This window comes from Manis pentadactyla, chromosome 2 (assembly GCF_030020395.1).
Source record: "Manis pentadactyla isolate mManPen7 chromosome 2, mManPen7.hap1, whole genome shotgun sequence".
Taxonomy (NCBI): Eukaryota; Metazoa; Chordata; class Mammalia; order Pholidota; family Manidae; genus Manis; species Manis pentadactyla.
In genome coordinates, this window is record NC_080020.1 from 29,763,778 (window position 1) to 29,783,280 (window position 19,503).

At 51.1% G+C, this 19,503-nt stretch overlaps 1 protein-coding gene across 2 annotated transcripts in view; it reads left to right on the top strand.

Annotated features, from left to right (window-relative positions):
- The window catches only part of GALNT10 (polypeptide N-acetylgalactosaminyltransferase 10), a 256,916-nt gene that overhangs the window by 227,773 nt on the left and 9,640 nt on the right, over window positions 1–19,503 (top strand). For both annotated transcript variants that reach the window (XM_036909479.2, XM_036909566.2), the window contains exons 8-10: window positions 9,562–9,669; window positions 14,324–14,545; window positions 17,294–17,410. In XM_036909479.2, coding sequence (XP_036765374.2) covers window positions 9,562–9,669; window positions 14,324–14,545; window positions 17,294–17,410 — 447 coding nt within the window. The remainder of the gene's footprint in view (window positions 1–9,561; window positions 9,670–14,323; window positions 14,546–17,293; window positions 17,411–19,503) is intronic.

Sequence of the window (19,503 nt, forward strand, 5' to 3'; positions counted from 1 at the left end):
AGGGAGTGGATGTTGGTCAGAGCAAACCACAGATGTCCACCTCACCCGACCATCCAGCACTGCTCACAAGCCCCAGGCTCAGATGCCAGGCCATCTTTGGAGGCACGCACTGTTCACTCCTCCTGAAAGCCTTTCCTCCCTCCGGCCAACCCACGTTCACCCTTCCTGGCTCAGCTCATACAGATGGCCTCCTTGCAGCCTCACTGAGCTCCCTGGGTGCCCAGCTTGGCTCCAGGTACCTCCTGTTCACATGACCCAGGAGTTGGCCTGTCTTTTGCACTGGACTCTGAGCTCCCAGGAGGCAGAGAGGCAGAGGGTGTGTCTGTCCATCTCTGTATCCCAGTGTCTGGCCCATAACAGGTGTTTTAAATAACTATTACTGGCATCAGTTCATATCTGATAAAATCTCCTTCGCCTGCCCTTCCCAGACTTACATCACCATCTTTGGGTGATGGTGGTGTGGTGGGAAAGGTACTTGGCCAGAAGGCAGGGCACTGGCTTCTCATCTCTGCTGTCCATCCAGCTGGGGACACTGGACTACCCTGGCCCTCACATCCCAGACAGTGCTGACAGTTTGCCTTCCTACCCCACAAGATAGGGTCAAATAAGATGCTGTGGAGAAAGCCCCTTCTCTTACATAGGCGCGAGGCAGGTGGGATTGGAGTTGGTGGCAGCAGGATGAGCAGAAAGGCGACTGCACAGTGTCCCTGGAAGGCCGAGGTTAGGACATCCTCAGCTGTGAGACCCAGGAGAGAAGCATCCACAGGACCACGCAGCTAAGCTGCTGTGAGACGTGTGTGCACTTTGGGGAGGTGTAGGTGGGTATCTCTTTGGTTAATAGCAGTTTGGCAAAATCTGTTACATTCCAAGCAAGCACATTCTTTGACTCAAAATTCCATGCCCGGGACTTGAAGAGAGATAGCTGCATAGGTGACTGAAGAGTTAGGTAGAAGCTATTTGTTGAGGCATTACTTACTGCAGGGAAAGATGGATAACAACCCAAATATACATCCTCAGGGGATAAATCAGAGCACATCTAAACAAAGAAATACAATGTAACAGAAGGTATTTCAGATACCTCTAAAATTAAGTTTAAAAAGACAAGTGAAAAAGTGTTTATATATATAATACAATCTCATGTTTAGTTTGTAAGAATGACAAAGGCAAACAGAAAAACTGGGAAGAATACCCTTAAATCAGCTACCATTTAGTGAGCACTCCCACTTGGTCCTGTTGGGACCCTGTGCGTGGCACTTTAAACACACTTATCATTTAATCCTCATAATACACCTGAAGCAGAGCTCTCATTTGACCCATTTTACAAATAAGGAAACTGAGACATGGGTCAAGTCGCTTCTGCGAAGTCACACTGCTGGAATGGGGGCTTCAGGCCTGCCTGTTTGTCTGGCTGCAGACTGAGCCTGTGCTCTGGCGTGCTCTGATCCTGGTGCCACAAAGGCTTCCTGTGCCTCATCACATCAGGGTAGGAGGGCTGCAGAGTGTGGCTGGCCCTTTCTGCTGATGTTTTTCTGTGACACTGAATGCATTCATCCTAAGTAGTATCAGTTCATAATTAGGAAACAAATTAAGGGTTTTTTTTTTTAACTAAGAAGGAAAAATGTAGGTTTTCCAGCCCTCCTGGCCCACTCCCCCTTTCCATAGACATCCCAATGCTTTTGGGGGGCCATTTGCAAGTTCAAGGATGAGCTTCCCCCCAAGGCAGGCCTATAGGGCAGGCAGTGCTGGTTAGGAGAGCCCAGGGAAGGACTGGATCCCCCATGTTGCCCCTCTGTGGGCTTGGCTCCAGGAGACAGGGTGAGTAGGCCACTGCCCTGGGAGAGAGATGCAGGCAGTCTGAGGGTCCCGTAGGGCAGGCTCACATGAGCGAGGGCACGGTGGGAAGCCACCTGAGGCTTGTGCCAAGAGGGGAACCCGTGACTGACGTCTGAGGAGGGGCAGGAGGCCTCAGGGTGCGTGGGTTTACAACACTGAAGGCCAAACCAATCCCTGCCTTGGGCAGATTTAAAAAAAAGAAAACTCAGATCTTCTTTCTGTAAAATTCACAGCATCGTCAGGAGGATTAAGTGGATGAAAAGAAGGTAGGACTCACCACAGAAATTGGTCAAGGGTGATACTGTGACATGATCCTCCAAGTGGTTAGTTGGCTGAGCCAGGGTCCCTCAGCTAGAAGGTGGCAGTGCTAGGGCTAAACCCCCGATGCCCAGACTCTGAGCCAGTGCTCATCTCCTTGCACCTGGCGCGAGAGGTGCAGGAAAGGTGCGCCCAGCCTAGAGAGAAGCCACTAGTACAGGTAGGGCCCAGAGTCAGACCAGCCCAGAGGGGCGTTAAGTTACCGCACAGGAGGGAGAAAGGGTTTCCAAAGGCCAGCCCAAGGAGCAGGGGGCAGTCGGGGGCCACCATCCAAGCACCTGCATGGCAACACCTTCCCCGCCTCTTTCACAGCCCACCTCCAGCCCCAACTCAGACCAGCTGCAGCATCCCTGGTGGGAACCTGGTGTGCTTTCCTTCCCTGGGTTATCCATGGATGCTGGGAACAGGCTCTGCTATGAGCAGCATTTTCCTCCCGGCCACATGTGCCCAACCTTTCCAAGAGCCGTCTGCCAGGAATAGGCAACGCATTCTGCTTGTGACTCTCAGTAAACCATTTGAAATTCCATGAATGTCTCTGTGGGAGCCTGCCTCTCATACCGGTCCTCTTGGAAGGTGGCTCAGGCTGAGGGTCGCCTGTTGAACATTGCTCCCTGACCAGCACACACCTGCCTCTTTATGTCTCAGTCTTTTATCACTAAAAATGGCAACAATAATTTCTTCAGGAGTTTGCTATAAGAACGAAATGGGATAAAACATTTATTTGGCCTGTAGACAGAAAACAGGAGGCACTCAATCAAACATGACATAAAACAGCACAAGATTAAGCACACAGGCTTCAGAATCAAACCCCCCAGGTTCTGATGCAGGCTGAGTCAGCTTGTTGCTGTATGACCTTGGGAAAGTGGCTTAACCTCTCTGGGCTTAACTTCTTCATAGGTGAAATGGGGATAGAATAATCGTTACTTGATAGTTGTGGGTGTGAGATGATATTAGTCAAATTGTTAAACCTTGGGTCAGTGCCTGGCACATAATAAGTGATTGATAAACAGTAGCTGTTAATGTTGGCATTGTTGTGGTTTATGTAATTGGGCTGCAGCTGCAAAAAGATAGAAGTGGAAAGAGCTTTGAAGCTTGCAAGACAGAGGCCAAAGCCCTTGGCTCCAAGCCCAGTTCTCGTGAGATCTTGGACAGCTCACTTGCCCTTTCTGCTGAACCTTTATCTCCTCATCTATAAGTGTTGCACTAATAAGCCCAAACTTACAGGGCTGTCTGGAGATACCGAGTGAGCCAGCAGGCACTACTTTCCTGAGAGGGCTCACCACTTTTCCAGTATGCCCTGGTTCTCAAAGTGTGGTCCCCTGACCAGCAGTACCAGCAGCTCCTGCTGAGTCAGATGCTCTGGGGGTGGGGCCCAACGGACCATTTAACAAGCTCTCCAGGTGATTCTGATGCCCAGCAAGGTGGAAAACTGGCTGTAATGCGTAAGTGGGGTCTTGGACGGAGAAGGTGCTCAGGCTTGGGTGTTGGCCAGCAGGCTCCAACACCTTCACCCAGCTCTCAAGACCATGTGTCACTGGGTCACTGGGCCCACCCTTGGCAGCCAGTTTCTACTCCATTTCTTCCAACAGGGTTTTAGAGCAAGGCTGACCAATGCCTAGGCCGTGTGTGAGTGAATGAAGTGAGTGTGTGAATGTGTGTGTGCTTCCATGGGCTGCAGAAAAGCACGTGTGCCCAACAGAGCAAGAGAGTGAGTGCACTGCAGCTGGTTCTCGGGAGCCACACATGGTGCCCAGAATAGAGACAGAGCCAAGGGTGACCCCGTTGTTCTGCAGGCAGTCCGGGTGCTGATAGGGGTCTTTGTGGAAGACCATGAAAGGGACAGGGCCAAACTTTAGAAAGACTAAAGCAGGAAGGTGCAGTCTCCCTGGAGGCCTCAGATCTGCCTCATTCTGGGGGACTCAACCCCAGATGCCCCCCTGGGCTGTGCCATGTATGAGCGGTGTTGGAGAAGGCTCTCTGTCTCACTAGGCCTCAGTTTCCTCACATGTAAAAGGCATGGCAGTGCCGTCACCAGGTGACTGTGGGAGCACTCTAGTTCCAGTATGAGCTGAGACCTAACACAGCCTGCAGCCTTACTGAATTCATGTATCAGTTAAAGGGAAAAAACCCTAGTGTACGGCAACCACCCCCCAACTTTTGGCCAACCTGACTGTAAACACCTAAGGATATGTTGAAACAGTCAGATATGTATCATTTTAGATACACATATGCTTGAAACCATATTATATAAAATAATGTATTAACTTAGCAGTAAATTCAGATGTTTTTTTAAAAATAAGGTAAAGTTGTTTTTTCTGGCTCTTTTTACCAGCTGCATCCGGTTACCACTAAAATATCCACAACAAACATGAGTGAGGTCCCTTCATGATTGAAAAACTTCCCAAAGCAGTATCCTACTGTTCAAAGCGAACTAATATATGGAAAATAACATGAACTTCAGGAAGACACAGCTATAGGCCAGCTCTTTTCTGCGGGGAGTTGTATGGCACGTCTGCCGTGACCCCCACCAGTACCAGCAGCTGCCATGTGCCCAGGTGACCCCACAACAGATTGCCTCAGAATCCCCTCCCCCAGCCTCACCACAACCCTAAGAGGTAGACATAGCAATTCATCCCATTTTGCAGATGAGGAAACTGAGGCTTTCAGGCTCACAAAGCATACTTAAAACCCTGGATTAAACCTCAGTTCTAACTCCAGAACCGAGCTCATAACAGCTACCCCTATGTTCGTCCAAAGCATGCAGATAATGCAGAATAATCAGATCATTATCATCATATTATTTCTTCCAAGTGCAACTGAACAGGGTTTGAACTCCACAGGGGTCCTCAGCCAAGACACCAATATAAAAGCCATAGCTGGGTGCCCTCTCTCCGGCCGCCCCACTGCCGGCCAGTCTCCAGGCAGCCGTTTCCCTGACGAGGGCTCGGCCCAGCCCTGCTGACTCATGTTCCTGGCCCGGGACAGGCCCATACACGGCTCTCACTCTGGGCCCCATTGTATCTTCCTGATGCACATCACCACTCATTTCTTTTCTCCTCAGTTTAGGAGATAAGAGCGAGTAATTGTCTTTTATAGACACTGTAATGAAGCCTGTCATCACACAAAAGAAGTTTGCTAATAAAATAAATCAAAGCAGCAATGAAAATGAATGGAGAGCAAGCTTTTACAATTAGATTTGTACTTGCCTAGTGGCACGGTGCTTCCCTGAGACGACTGGGGCTCAGGGCAACGGAGCTGAGGGGGTATGTCTGCGGCCCCCGTGGTGGAACGCCCAGGCTCCAGAGCAGGCAGTGCATATGCCCCACGGTGGGTGGAGCTGGGCAGGGGATGGACGGCGGTGGAGGGAAGAAAGCTGGCAGCAGAGAAGGGCTGCAAAAGTGTCATCTCGGTGGCCTGTATTTGTCCCCATCCAAGTGTGATGGGTCCCAGCCAAACGTGATCTGCCCACTGCTGGCACTGCAGCTGCCCCATGCCTGTGCCCCACCCCGGCTGACCCCGGGGCTCCTGGTCAGTTGTTGTAGGTTCTGCCACCAAGTCAGTTAGAAAAACTACTTCATCTCTCTGAGCCTCAGTTTCTCCATTTGGGAAATTGGGCCATAAGATAAAAATCATGATGGTATTGGGCAAAAGGGCAAATGCTGGGTAATTTCAAGGTGGTGGTATTTCTCATCCTTTTGCACACAGAAATGGCCAATATGAATCTGGGTTACTGTGGCCAGGCATCAAGCTAAGGGCTGCCCGCAGGTTGTGCCACGCTATCTCAGCAGCCTTGCCAGGTGGCAGTGACTGCCACCCTCAGGACACAGATGAGAGTGTGCCCCCCAGGTGAATACCTTGGCCCAGGTCACACAGCTGCACAGGGGGCACTGGGACTGCAGAGCAGTGTGTGCTCACAACCCCCACACCACGGTTGCCATGGGTCTTGTGTGGCTGCTGCCACAGCTGTCACAGACGGGGCAGGGGAAGGGGCTCTGAGGGTACACAGCGAGGTGACGTGGGCCGTGAGCAGAACCGTGGGGCCTGGGATCCAGGAGCAGCCCCAGCCAGCTGCCTGGCCCAGGACCAGCCTTGGCACCCTTCTTCCCACTTTTATCGTCGCCCTGGAAGGAGAGTCCCCTCCAGTCCTGGGATTCTGCTGGGTGACCAGCAAACGCCACGGGGGATGCTCACCGCTTAACATACCAGAGGAAGTCTGGAGAGCTGGCTGCCCCCTCCCTCTCTGAGTCCTTCTCACAGGCTCCCGAGGACTCAGGAGTTGGCAGCAGTGTCAAATGCATGGGGGCTGCCTCTGAAGGCACTGCACATTCTCGGTCACCTGTCAGGGAATCAGGTCCAGGGCAGGGAAGCCACTGAGCAAAGCCAGGACTCCTGGGCTCTGGACATCCCTGGAATCTGAGGGCATTCTGGGTGCCTCAAACCTCTCAGCAGATCAAGGTCACCCTGGTCCCTCAGGAGCCTTCAGACTGATGGCCAGCATTATCAGGGCCAAAGAAACCAGAGGTCAGGGCACAGAGAAGGATCTGGAAATTGATTGTCTGCATAAAGGAAGGTTCCCTGCCAGGCAGACCTGGAAACACAGCCTCGTTAGTGAATGTGAGTTTAATATGAAGTTGAGGGAGCTGGATGCCTGCCTAGTCAACTGCCCAGGAGAGGTTCAAAATTAGAGAAGGGTAAGGTGTCCCCCACCTGCTCAGCACGGCTCTGCCTCCCAAAAGGCAGGGGCAGCCCAGCAGCGACCTGGGCAATATCTGCCAGACAAAAGCATCGCTTCCACATCAATCACTTTGTATAAAGGAAGAGTTATTGTTATGGGATGCTGGCGCCTGATCAATATCTCCTGCTTTGAAAATAAACTTCTTGGCTTGGCCTTGACATTAATCCACCATCAGGAGCCCATTATCTTGAGACCAATGTTCTGTACTATTGACTTCGTCAATTTTTTTCTCCCCCAAGATCAGAATATAATTGCATTTCTCCAGGCAGCACTTCCACTAATTGCAGCCCCATGCATATCCCCTTGCAGGAAGCATGGGGACAGAGTACATCTGTGGTGGGGTGAAGACAGTGGCTGGTGGAGGGGAGAGGGGGGAGAGGAGTGAGAACTGAGGACCCCCAGATGCATATAGTGGAAGAGCAGCCTTTTAGAGCTCCAGAATTAGTCAAGACATTAAGTCAAACCCCCAGGATCCCACTAAGCAATACAAGCTGAGAAAGGTTCTTTTGTGCAGACTCAGGGTTGTAGATGTTCCCACTCTACTTCTCATTCACAGATGAGGGAATATGAGATTAATAATAATGTCCCAAGCCCAGCTGTGTCCCACTTTCACAGCCCCCCACCCCCCAAGCCAGTGCCCTCCAGGTTGTCCTCCACTCCACAGGCAGAGTCAACTTTGTAAAATAGAAATTGGATCACATTGTCTCCCTCACTGAAGACTTTGCGTGAAAACTGCTCATTCTGCCATGCGAGTCCCTTATCATAGTCCTGGCTCACCTCTCCGACTTCCCATCCTGGCACTGCACCCTTCACTTGCTCCAGGTCCTGGCTTTCTTTGTTCTGTGACAATGCCAAGGCTGGCCCTTCCCCAGGGCCTTTACACTTGCTCTTCTCTCCACCTGTTCTTTCACCCTCAGATCTTTATGTTACTTTTTCCCGTCTCATCATGCACACATCACCTCACATGCTCCCGTCTGAGGGAGGCGCCCCCAGCCGGAGGGCAGTGTAGCACCCCGTACACCCACACCGGGAGGCTGTCCAGTCGCCTTGCTTTGGCTTCTGTAGAGCACGCATCACCATCTGAAACTCACTCTGTGTTAGTTCTCTGCTGCCAAAGGAAAAATTACCCCAAACATGGCATCTTAAACCAGTAGTGAGTTACTATCTTAAAGTTTGTGTGGGTCCAGAGTGGCTTAGTAGGAGAGTTCTGCTTGAGTCTGTCATGAGGCTGAAGTCGGGGCTGCTCTCACCTGAAGGTGGGCTGGGGCTGGAGGGTCCCCTCTAAGGTGGCTCACCCCTGTGGCTGGCGACTCAGCACTATCAGCAGGAGGCCTCACCTCCTTACCACCCGGACCTCTCCACAGAGCTACCCCAAAGCAAGTGATCCCAGGGAGTAAGGTGGAAGCCACAGCCCTTTATGACCATCATTTCTACAGTGTCCTATTGGTTACTCAGGTCAGTCCTCATGTGACTCATCTGGGAGGGAACTGCATAACAGTAGATTCCAGGAGGCAGGGGTCATGGGCTGTATGGGAGGCGGGCCACCACATTCCCCCTCAGTGAGAGCAGGGGCCCTGGCCAGCTTTCACTGCTGTATGTACCTGGCACAATGTTTGCTATATAACAGATACTCTGTAACTACTAGTCAAATGTCTGATTTAGTCACTAGAGTATGTACCGCTGTTGTGACTGTGTGCCACGTCCTATGCTAAGTACTTTACATGCAGCATCTCATCCCCTCGGCCCCTCTCATTTAATCCTTTACGGATGAGGAATCTGAGCCTCAGAGAAGTTAAGTACCTTGGTCAAAATCACGAAGCTGGTAAGTGGCTGAGTCAGGATTTGAACTCAGGACTGCTGAAGAGGGTCTGTTTAGGCCAGGCCCTTCAGCGGGCTTGAGTCAGCATTGACTGTACTTAGAGAATTCCCAAATTGCTGTCAGACCTGTGTAGTCAGACTCAGGAGCACTTTGTGGTGCCAGATATGGAGAGAGACGCAGGAGAAGCATCAGATGCCTCCCCGCAGGGATAGCCAGCTGTGTGGCTTAGCAAGCCTGATGACAGAGGCCGAGGCAGGGAGGCCACCACCCAGCCAGCAGCTGGTAAGCTCCCGAAGGACACTCCAGAATCTAATGCCACACTCAGTAAATGTACAGAGCCTGTGTGCCACCTTATCCCCTCATACGTGTGGCAGACTCCACTAAGTGATCACCAGTCTTGCTCACTGACCCCTGACGCCACCTCAGAATTCTCAACACAGCCTTCCAAGCACATAGGTGTTTAGAGCTCAGACTCGAGTCAGCTAAGCCAACTTTCAATTCTGCTCTTCCCCTTCCTAATCCTGTGATCTTACAGAAGCTCCTTAGCCTCTCTGCGCCTGGGTTTCTTCATCTGTAAAGTGGAGCTCTGTTACTACCTACTTTATAGGTTTACTGACAAGGCATAAAGGCAGTTGTGCATGTGGCATTCGCAGCATAGTGTCTGGCAATGAGTGAGCGTGGGGTGCTGCCAGCTATTTTTACTGCTATTGTTAATACCATGTTTCTCATTCTCCCTAGTTCTGTGCAGGGGGATTTAGTACACAATCCAAGCTGATGCTTTCGATGAATGCACTAACGATGGGACAGTGAATTAGAGGCATAAATATCACCTTCTCTCTCCCTTGTCATTCTGCAGGTGTGGATGTGTGGGGGCCGCATGGAGGACATCCCCTGCTCCAGGGTGGGCCATATCTACAGGAAGTATGTACCCTACAAGGTCCCTGCAGGAGTCAGCCTGGCCAGGGTAAGGTGGTGGCTTCTCTGGAGGGTAGGAGGTTGGCCTGGGCCCATAGCAGAGCAGAGGCAGGCACCGGGACCCCAGGCCAAGTGATCCCTTGTTAGGATGTAAGGATGTGCCCCATCCCAGCCGCCACCCCCACTCTCCAGGTGAAATCCAGTTTAAAAGCTTGCTTACAGCCCTGCTTAGCCACCTTCTAGCTGTGTGACCTTGAGATAATGGCTTAACTCCTCTGAACCTGTGTTTCCCCCTTGCTTACAGGAAGCTAATTTTTTCCAACTCTTAGCCTTGCCAGGAGAGTTAAGGAGATAACACAGTTTCCCAAAGTGTGATGGACAAGTTGATTTTAGGTGGTAGGCATAGGAACATTTTTACATTTGTTTAAATTAACATGGATTAGAAATCAGTGTTTATAAGTGCAGCAAATTTGTGATTTCACAGATACTACTTTTTAAAACTCAAGTAGGTGCAGAGTTAGACCAGGGGTGATTTAAAGAAACATGTTAGATAAATATTAATACAGGCGGAATGATGTGTTTGAGAAAGCCTGAGACAAGGTAACTTGAACGTTTCCTGGCACAGGGGCAGTTAATAAATGTGTCTTTCTCTTTTCCCCACCCCCTCCCCACTGTCGTCACCAAAAATTCTGTCACACTATTTCATTGCCTTAAAGTGGTTTGTATTAATCATTGCTTGAATCAAATTGGCCACTGGCTACAAATGGAAATCTGCTGGCCAGAGGGTTTTTTGTTATGTTTTAATGATATTTCACTAAACCTTAACAATAAGTTTTGAAATATCGTCTTGAGAAAAAAAAAATCAAAGTGATTGCAAAAGAAAAACGAAGAGAGGGGGTGTCCCCAGAGGGTAAAGTGGAGCGCAGGCAGGTCTGGGGGAAGCTGAAAGGCCAGCCGCACAGCTTTGCCCCGTGGAGGCCGCCACCGCCACCCAGTGGAGGCCCCTCTGATACCAAACCATAGTGGGTACTGTTTGGCATCAGTGCACATAGCCTCCATCTGCCCGGGCCTGATCACCTGACAGTGCCACGCGCCCTGTCTAGCAGCAGCCCCCGGGTCCCAGGAGAGCCCCTGCCCTGCAATTTACAAGGAAGACTGGGCGGCGGGAAGACGCAGCTGAGCTCCGGAGGGCCGGGGCTGCCGTGCGCAGCGTTGAGGGAAAAGAGAGCCGGCAGTGCCCTCTAGTGGTAGAACATTCCAACAACAGCCGCATCTGACTCGGGGGGCGGGGAGCCGGTTCTAGAGTCAGCAAGCAAGGAAAGGCGAGAACTGTTCTCTCTCCTGAAATAACCACTGGCAATCCCAGAGGTAAGTGCCAGGCAGGGAAACAGCGCAGAGGTGCTCGGTGAGCCCAATACTGACTTCTCCAGCTACTAGATTCCGGTGGGACGCTGGGGACTTCTCTGACCCCTGAGCAGGACCATTCCCGAAGCGTGCTTTCCCAAACCTGAGGTGTCATTTTATAAGACTGACCTGGTAAAGACCTCCTGTTTACTGAAACATGGCCGAATTGGTGGGTAATAACTAACTGTAGTAACCCATAAACACTTCCTGTGAGTTAGGCATCAAGGAAAGCATCTTACGTATTTACCTTACTTGATCTAGCTTGGTTTTAATCCTCACTGTAGACATGAGGAAAATGAAACAGGGACACATTAACTAGAACCAAAATTCAAACCCACTTAGGTCTGACTGGTGCCTGGCACAGAGCAAATGTTCTTTAAAGAGTGACTGCTACCGCTACTATCAGTGTTAATATCAGCGTCAATATTATCAAGACTGGGAAGTTTATTTCAATGTCTCATCTAAATTCTGTGTTTAAACGTATTAACTTCTGTTTTACCTGCTTGTACTGAATCACTCTCCTGGTGACTTCAAAGCAGTGAACAATCTGAGTGGTGCCCTGTGGGGGTTGCAAGACCACAAGGATGCCTGCATCAAGCTTTCTTGACTTTTTATCATAGGATCTACCCTCGTTTAGTTGCAGATCACATTTTAAATGTTTGCTTAGTGTTTCAACAACCAAATCCTTCTAGAAAATTATCTCCTAGAACATCATTTTAGTAGATTTGAGGAGAGGTATTCTAAGAGCCGTGAAAGCACCAGATAAAGAGGGAAACTAAAGTCTTCCTAAAGTTGTACAGACTCCAGAAGACCAAACAGCCAGACAGCGTGAAAGAGCCATTCACCTTGCCTGCCTCAAAAACAAGTGACCACTCTTAATTTGTTTACCAAATTTGCTTAACCCTTCTTGTCTCTGCCTCTGGGAAAGGGGTCCCGGGGCAGGCAGTAACAGAAGCTTACTCTAACTTGAAAAGCAAAAGTGGAGACTTACTGCAACAGTCCAGGCCCAGACATTTATGCAGTCCAAGCCCAGAAGAGCAGGAGCACCTCAGTCAGGGCTGGGACCCGCAACTAGGAGAGTGTTAGGAATAGGGATGAGATGAGGGGCACACGACCCGCTAAATCCCAGAGGCCTCTTCATGACTCCAGCAAGGGGGCATGTAAGGGAAATAAGTGTAAAGTCCTGTACTTTGTCCAATGGTCAGCTATACAAAAGTTCAAGATCTGGGCAGAATGGCTTATTAAGCCATGTCTAGAAAATGCAATATTCATTAAAATAGTAATTTAAGTATTGATTAAAATATGATGTGATTTGATCCTCTTAAGAATAACACTGGTGAACTTCGGCACCTTTCCTTGGTCAAGTTGCCACTGTTGCCTGTGGTCAGAGAGAAAACCACCGTGGTTTCTCATTATCCCTGTGGCATGAGCAGATCAGACAGTGAGCTGCAGGACCTGGGTGCGTAGACTGGGAAAGGGGGTGTTCAGGTGTGCACGCTTGTGTAGGCCTTCAGCTTCCCCTGGGCACAGTTTTAAATTAACCCAGCCTTTGCTGTGCAGGGGCCTGGCAGGGCTAACACTGTTCCTGAACTGTGTTCTGACCCACTGTCCACCTCTTCAGCATTCAGGAAGAACAAGGCAGTGAGAGGGAAATCCCGTGGTTTCCTAGTCCCAAACTCAGGGCCAGCAAAGTTAAGGAGCTGGTGAATTGTGCCTATGGTGCCAGTGCGGGATCCCTCCTGTTGGTTTCCTCCCTCCTTGCTTAGGAGTTGGCAAACAGTTTTTGTGTGGCCCATGAGCTAAGAATGGTCTTTACAATCTTAAATAGTTGGATGGGGAGGGTGGGGGGTGAGGAAATCAAAGGAAGAATATTTTGTGACACATGAAAAGTAAATTTCATTGTCCATAAAGTTTTATTGGAAAACAGCCACACCCGTTTGTTTACATACTATCTATGGCTGCTTTATAGCTACATCGGAGTTCAGGCCATATGGTCTGCAAAGCCTAAAGTATTTACTGTCCGGCCCTTTACAGAAATGCCAGCAGGACCCCTACCTTACTTCTGCTTCTGGAGCCGGCATTTACACTGAGGTGTGAATGACTTGATAACAGCCTAAAGTGCTAACTCCCTTTTACCCTTCAAAAGAAAATTGGATTGCAGTAGGAAAAAAACCTTTATGATAGAGAGAAAACCTGGAGACTTAAACTGTGGGAGGGGATTTCTGACAACAGCCAGGGATTGGAGGGAGATGTCGTGGAGCAAGTTTTCCATAAACCCTGAAGTTGTACCCTTCCAGAGCCAGGTGTCAGAGGTTCTCAGCCGTGATATCTACAATGCAGATGGAATGAGGAATTTTTCTCACAGTTACACAGAAAAATTTACTTTTCCTCTGTCTCCAAGTCTGCTCACAAACAGGATGTGTCCTCATCTGCTGCCTCTACTTCCAATAATGTGGTTGTCATTTTTTTATGGATTATCCTTATAATAAAAGTAGCAGCAACCTTCATGCCTCAAAGGGTTATTAAAAATTCCAGCTTCTGAGGAAATTATACCTTCTGGTTGCAAATTATAATTTGATTATAATTTGTTTTTCCTGTGCAACCTGGTCAGCACCCTTAGTTGGAAATGACAGAAGCCCAACTCAAGTTGGCCTGAGCAGAAGGAGGATTTCCTGAAGCATATCAGTGGAAGGCCCTGAGGCCACTCTGGTTTAAACATGGCTGGTTTCGGGTGCTAAAAGGAGAAATGTGTTCATTCCTCAGCTCTGCTTCATTGTGCATTGATTTCAACCCCAGACAGGCTTTCCATATGGCCCAGCAGTTCTGGCTGGCATCTTATCCATCAGATCTTCCCAGGCTCCAGCAAAAATTCCAGGGCTAATGCCTATTGATTCTGAATGGCTTGGCTTAGGTCCCATGCCCAGACTGATCCCTGCATCCAGGGCTGTCCGTATTCCCATTAGCCAGGCTGGGTCACGTGCCTTTCCTCAAGCCACATGAAGTAGCAGTGAAGCAGAGATGGGTCCCCAGAGGAAAACTGATGGGACGCTATTGGGAGAGAAAGAAGGGATAGAAGGTGGGCAGGCAAAACTATAGCGGTCTATTAGCCTTAGGTTGCAGAGTCCTTAAAACATACATAAGTAATAAATAGACATAGAGAAGGCTTAAAAACAGTGGGGTCAGGGTCTCTGATGCAACATGAGAAAGATCTACCTCAGCCTCCAGGACCCTTTGCACCCCATGCCCTGGCCTCGGCTCCTTGGGGACCCTGACCTTTTCCCCTGCCTGTCACCCTGCAGAACCTGAAGCGAGTGGCGGAGGTGTGGATGGATGAGTACGCCGAGCACATTTACCAGCGCCGGCCGGAGTACCGCCACCTGTCCGCCGGGGACGTGGCCTCCCAGAAGCAGCTCCGCAGCAGCCTTAACTGCAAGAGTTTCAAGTGGTTTATGACCAAGATCGCCTGGGACCTGCCCAGATTCTACCCACCCGTGGAGCCCCCGGCCGCAGCTTGGGGAGAGGTGAGTCCAGAGGGCACGGCCGGCTGGGTAACTGGGGCCCAGAGCAAGTGCACCTGTGGACCCCTGTTCACAAGCCAGAAGAACAGTGCCGTTTGAGGTATAAAATATAAACCTTTTTCCCTTCTTTCCTGGTCTCTCTCTAGCCTGTCATGGTGTTTTATTATTTGCTATTTAATGTTCTAAGTAGAGAAAAATTACAACTTTATTAGCATGAATTTGACCATTCATCCTTACATTATGCAGTGCTGGTTTTAAATGCACAGAGAAGAGCATTTAACTCATGCAGAATCGGGGAAATTCCACGACCTGTACTGCAGCCCTTGTACATGAACATGTACTTCTTACCCCAGAAGAGTGGAAACACTGCACAAACTCACTCAGCTGTGTTTATGTCACTTACGACCACTTGCACTTGCTACCGGTGCTCTCCGCCTTCCCCTTAGTGACCAGTGAGGGAGCTCTGAAGGAAAGGACTGTGGCTTGCCCCGCCCTTCCTTCCCTTCTGTGTGGATATCTGCTGCTTTAAGTGCTTGGCTAATCCAGGGAAGTGACATGGGTGAAAAGGGATGTGACAGCTCCTCAGTCCCTCCTGTGTCTTAGAATGCCATCACCCTTCCATGCGCAGCCAAAGCAGGTCCTGGTTAGAAAGGAAAGCGTGGCCTTCAGACCTACCCACACCCCACCTAGTCACAGACAGGACACACCTGCCTGCACGCACGCTGTACTGCACTCCCATGCACCTGGGACTCTGGAACTCTGGGCATGTTGGGGGGCATCACAGATGTCACATGCAAGGTGGTAGAAGGGACCCGCAGGTGCTCCACAGTGTGTATCCCTCTGCTCAAACGCATGCTCCACTGGCCCATCAAACTCCACTTACAAGGCCAAAGATAAAATCACTCAACATTCTAAGACAGTAATAGCAGAGCTTTTGCTCTGGCCCAAGCACGGGCCCTTCGTATCCGGGGCCCTGGGCCACTGTCGCGCACCCATGAAGCGAGTCCTGCCAGATGAGGCAGACAGTCTTGCCGGGAGAGGCCCTCCCTCACCGGGTCCTGGCCCCGGGCCTTAAAGCCAGGAGCACCTGCTCACATCCAGACGGGCATACTGCAGCAAGGGCGGAGGGAGTACAGCAAGAGTCGGGTCTCCTGCAGGTACAGGTGGCAGAGTCCAGCTGAGAGTGAGAAGGGAGCCCTGGATGGCCCTGGCTTCAGAGGGACCTTAACACAGGGCGCAAATGATTCAGCCTCTTTCTGTCCTGCTAAACTCTGCTTCCTTTTGTGTTGGCCTCATGCTGAGGGTAGCAGGCTGCTTCCAGACACTTCGGGCTGACAAACCCTCAGCTTGGCCAACCTAGCAAAAGCCTATGCCTCTTCCCCAGTAGAGCCAGCAAGGAAGGTCCCGGGATCGAGTCTTCTTGGATCTGCACACTCACCATGACATTGGAGGGAGGGGGACACAAGGGCAGGATGGATACCCAGCAGGCCACAGGGCAGGCAAAGAGCCACAGCCCCATGGAAAGCCCTAGTGGTGTCCCCAGAGGGAGGAGAGAGAAGCGTGCTGGGCTGGCAGAAACCCCAGATGTCACCTTTTCAAATTCATACTGCAAGATAGAGGGCCTTTTCCTGACTAGGCTGTCTGCTAGCCCCACACATACCTGCTCGGTCTTCCAGATGCTGTATCGCGTTGACTTCCCTCGTGAAGCACTTGTCTCTTTGCCAGTTTATTGACGTTCTTCCCTGTGTTCATTCAAATCTGCCAAGAAGCAGACTCCAAGATGGGCTTAGACACCAAGAAGAGACTTGGGGAACCACCTAAGAGAAGAAATGGGAAGGGAGCAGGGTGAGGCAGGGGACACCATGGGCTTCAGCCCCTGGGACAGGAGAGGGGAGGGAGAAGGCCCCAGGCTCCCAGGCGAGGCTCCCAGGAAGCCTGGCCCCAGAACCAGTTCCAAGCCAAGTCCGCTGCCAGAGGAGTGCAGCATCCCCAGGAATGGGCCTGCCCTGGTATCCCCGCGTCCCCTAGCTCCTGGCTGGAAGCAGCCCACGGGAAGCACGGCCTCCTCTCAGTCACAGTAGTGGCTTCAGGACACAGCAGCTAGGCAGTTGGACCCCCTGCAGCCAGACCCCCACCCTTCAGTCAAAACAGCCACCCGTCAGTGCCAAGGTGGCCCTGAGCACAGGGCCTGTCCGGGGAAGGGCAGGCTAGCCATGAGCAGCCTGGACCTTGATGCCCTCCCCCTGCCTCAACGTCCTTCCCCCAACACCACACCCATCTTAACAAGACCACTGTTGCTCTTTGCATCCCACCACCTCTTGCCATTTGGGCATCCTAAAAGGCAGAGTCCAAGATCCTACAGCAAAGATGTCGGGCCCTTTTCTAGGGTAGTTTCCAGGGTGTGGGAATTTCCTGGGTCACCTGGAGTGGGGGCAGTTCAGTTCCTGGATCCACTGGATCCGATTCTCTGGGAGTGGAACAGGAGTCCTTACTCTAACCCCCAACCACCCCCCGGTGACTTTGCACGCCCTAAGACAGAGCAGGGTTGAGAGACGCTGCTCTCCGTGGACTGAGGCTGCCTTCACTGGGAGACCCAAGGCTCTCCCTCCGGCCCAGGGCAAGCTCTGTGGACACTATCCGGGACTCAGCCCCTCTGACGCCTTAGCTTCGATTCTCTCCTCCCACCCCAGCAGGGCCCAGGTGGCCATCTCAAGGTATCACTAGTCCATTCTTCCCTTCTTTCTCATCCAGGTTCGCAATGTGGGCACAGGGCTGTGTGCAGACACAAAGCACGGGGTGCTGGGCTCCCCTCTGAAGTTGGAGAGCTGTGTCCGGGGCCGTGGGGAGGCCGCCTGGAACAACATGCAGGTAAGGGCCACCCCTCAGGGACTGCCGCCAGGCTTGCTGCGCCGGTGGCCCAGAGTGCCCACACAGTCAGGGAGAGAGGTCAGCACTGAGCGACAAGTCAGCCCAGGGGATGAGTTGTAAGAGCTTCCTGAACACCTTCAAAAGGGGAATCCTTCACGTTGTGATAACTTTGTCAATCTGGACTCTTGGTTACAAATAATAAGCACCCAGCCCAAAACAAATGGCCTTCAACGAAAAGAGAGTTAACTGGCTCACATCACTGAACAGTCTAGGTGATGTGGGATTTCTCCAGGGTCTCAACTCTGCTTCCCTCTTGGTCGGCCCCCTTCTTAGCCCAGCTGTCCCCAGGTGTGGCAGATGTGACCGCCAGTGGCCAAGGCTTCCCTCCCCCCAGTGGGAAGCCGTGTCCCCTCCAGGGGTTCCAGAAAAGCCCTGACACTCCCAAATGTTGGTTTCCTGAGCCAATTATGATGGGGATGTGATAGAGTCATGTTGTTGAGCAGGCCTGGGTCACACAGCCCTCTGAGGGACTGGGCTCTCCTGAAAGATGGGGAGAAGAGTGAGAGAGGGTTAGTTCCCCAAGAGATGCTGTCGGAAGAATGAGTACCAGCCAGGCATGTGGGAAAGCCACCCCTCTCAGGAACTGCATTTAGCTTTCCATGATCCCTTCCTCCAAGCGCTTAGCCCCAAGGTTACATCACACAGCATCCACTGACTCTTGGCTCGAGGATACATTTTTATAGTCTCCTTACTGTGGGTTTTCTGGCATTTTGGAAGTGTGCGCTGACATAAACCTGTGCAGAAACAGAAGTTAGAAGGGGCACACGGCACACTCACTGAGAATGGACACCACTGCCTGCAGGCAAGGCGTGCAGCCCGACGCCACCCGCCCCCATCAGAAATGCTGCACGCTCTCCCTCATCCTTTCGGGGTGACGGTTCTGAGTAGGCAGATGCTAAGGTGGTAACGAGTCTTAGCAGAGTTGATAGGGAAGCTCTCTCTGACTGATTCTTCTGCATTCTCCAAAGCACTGTGTGCTACTCCCCATCCTAGGACCCCAAAGGAGAGCAGAAGAGCATGGAGCCTGGAGAGAATGTGTCCAGAGAGCTCGGCCTCAGAGGAGCCTCACTGTAGGGCAGGGTCCACAGGTAGGCCTGAGGATTCATCCAGACGAGCAACAAGATGGCACCTGGAGGCTGTGCCATGGGAAGCCCCAGTGGGCTCTACACCCGGGGACCCGAACCACCCTGAATGGAGAACTCTAGTGGGCCCGTGAAGGGAGAAATGAGTCTGAAATACAGCTCCTGAGCTGGAGGAGGCCTGGGAAATAAACAACTAGGAGGCCAGGGCTGGGTTTACCCTCCTGCCAGAAACAACCAAAAAATAGACAAAATGTGAAATAACTGCTTGCAAGAAAGCAGACATCAGCCAGCGGGGTGACCTTTGAGCGCTAGGGAGCAAACAGGCTGGGCCCTGCGACTGTCCCAGCTTCCTTCCTGGAGAGTTTCCAGCCCACAGGGCAGGGGGGTGACCTCGGGGTAGCCGGTCCGACTCAGCAAATCAAGGAGACTGCGGCTAGAATTCACAAAACAGAATATGGGAGAGGAGAGAGCTAGACAGAGAGGGCTTCTGAGATTCCTGGGGTGCCCCTCAGATTCTCGGCAGAGTATTGACGAGTGCGAACACGTGAGGAGACTTCCGGGGGCTGGAGGAAGAACCTCCTGCGAGGAGAGAGGGAGCGGTCAAGGGAGTGGGCACTGGCATAAGGCCCAGTGGAAGCGAATGCAGAATCCGGAACTAGACCCATACAGATATGGGCAGCCAATTTTTTGCAGAGGTTTAAAGGCAATTCAATGGAGAAAAGATCAAAATGTTCAATACATGGTATAACACTTGGATATCCATATACCGAAAAAAAGATTTCAATATTTCAATACATGCTATATGTATTAACTCAAAATGGAGCACTGACCTAAATATAAAACCTAAAAATCTTTTGGAAGAAAACATAGGCAAAAGCGCTTGTGACCTTGGATTAAGCAATAATTTCTTAGATAAAATACCAAAAGCACAATTCATAAAAGGAAAACATG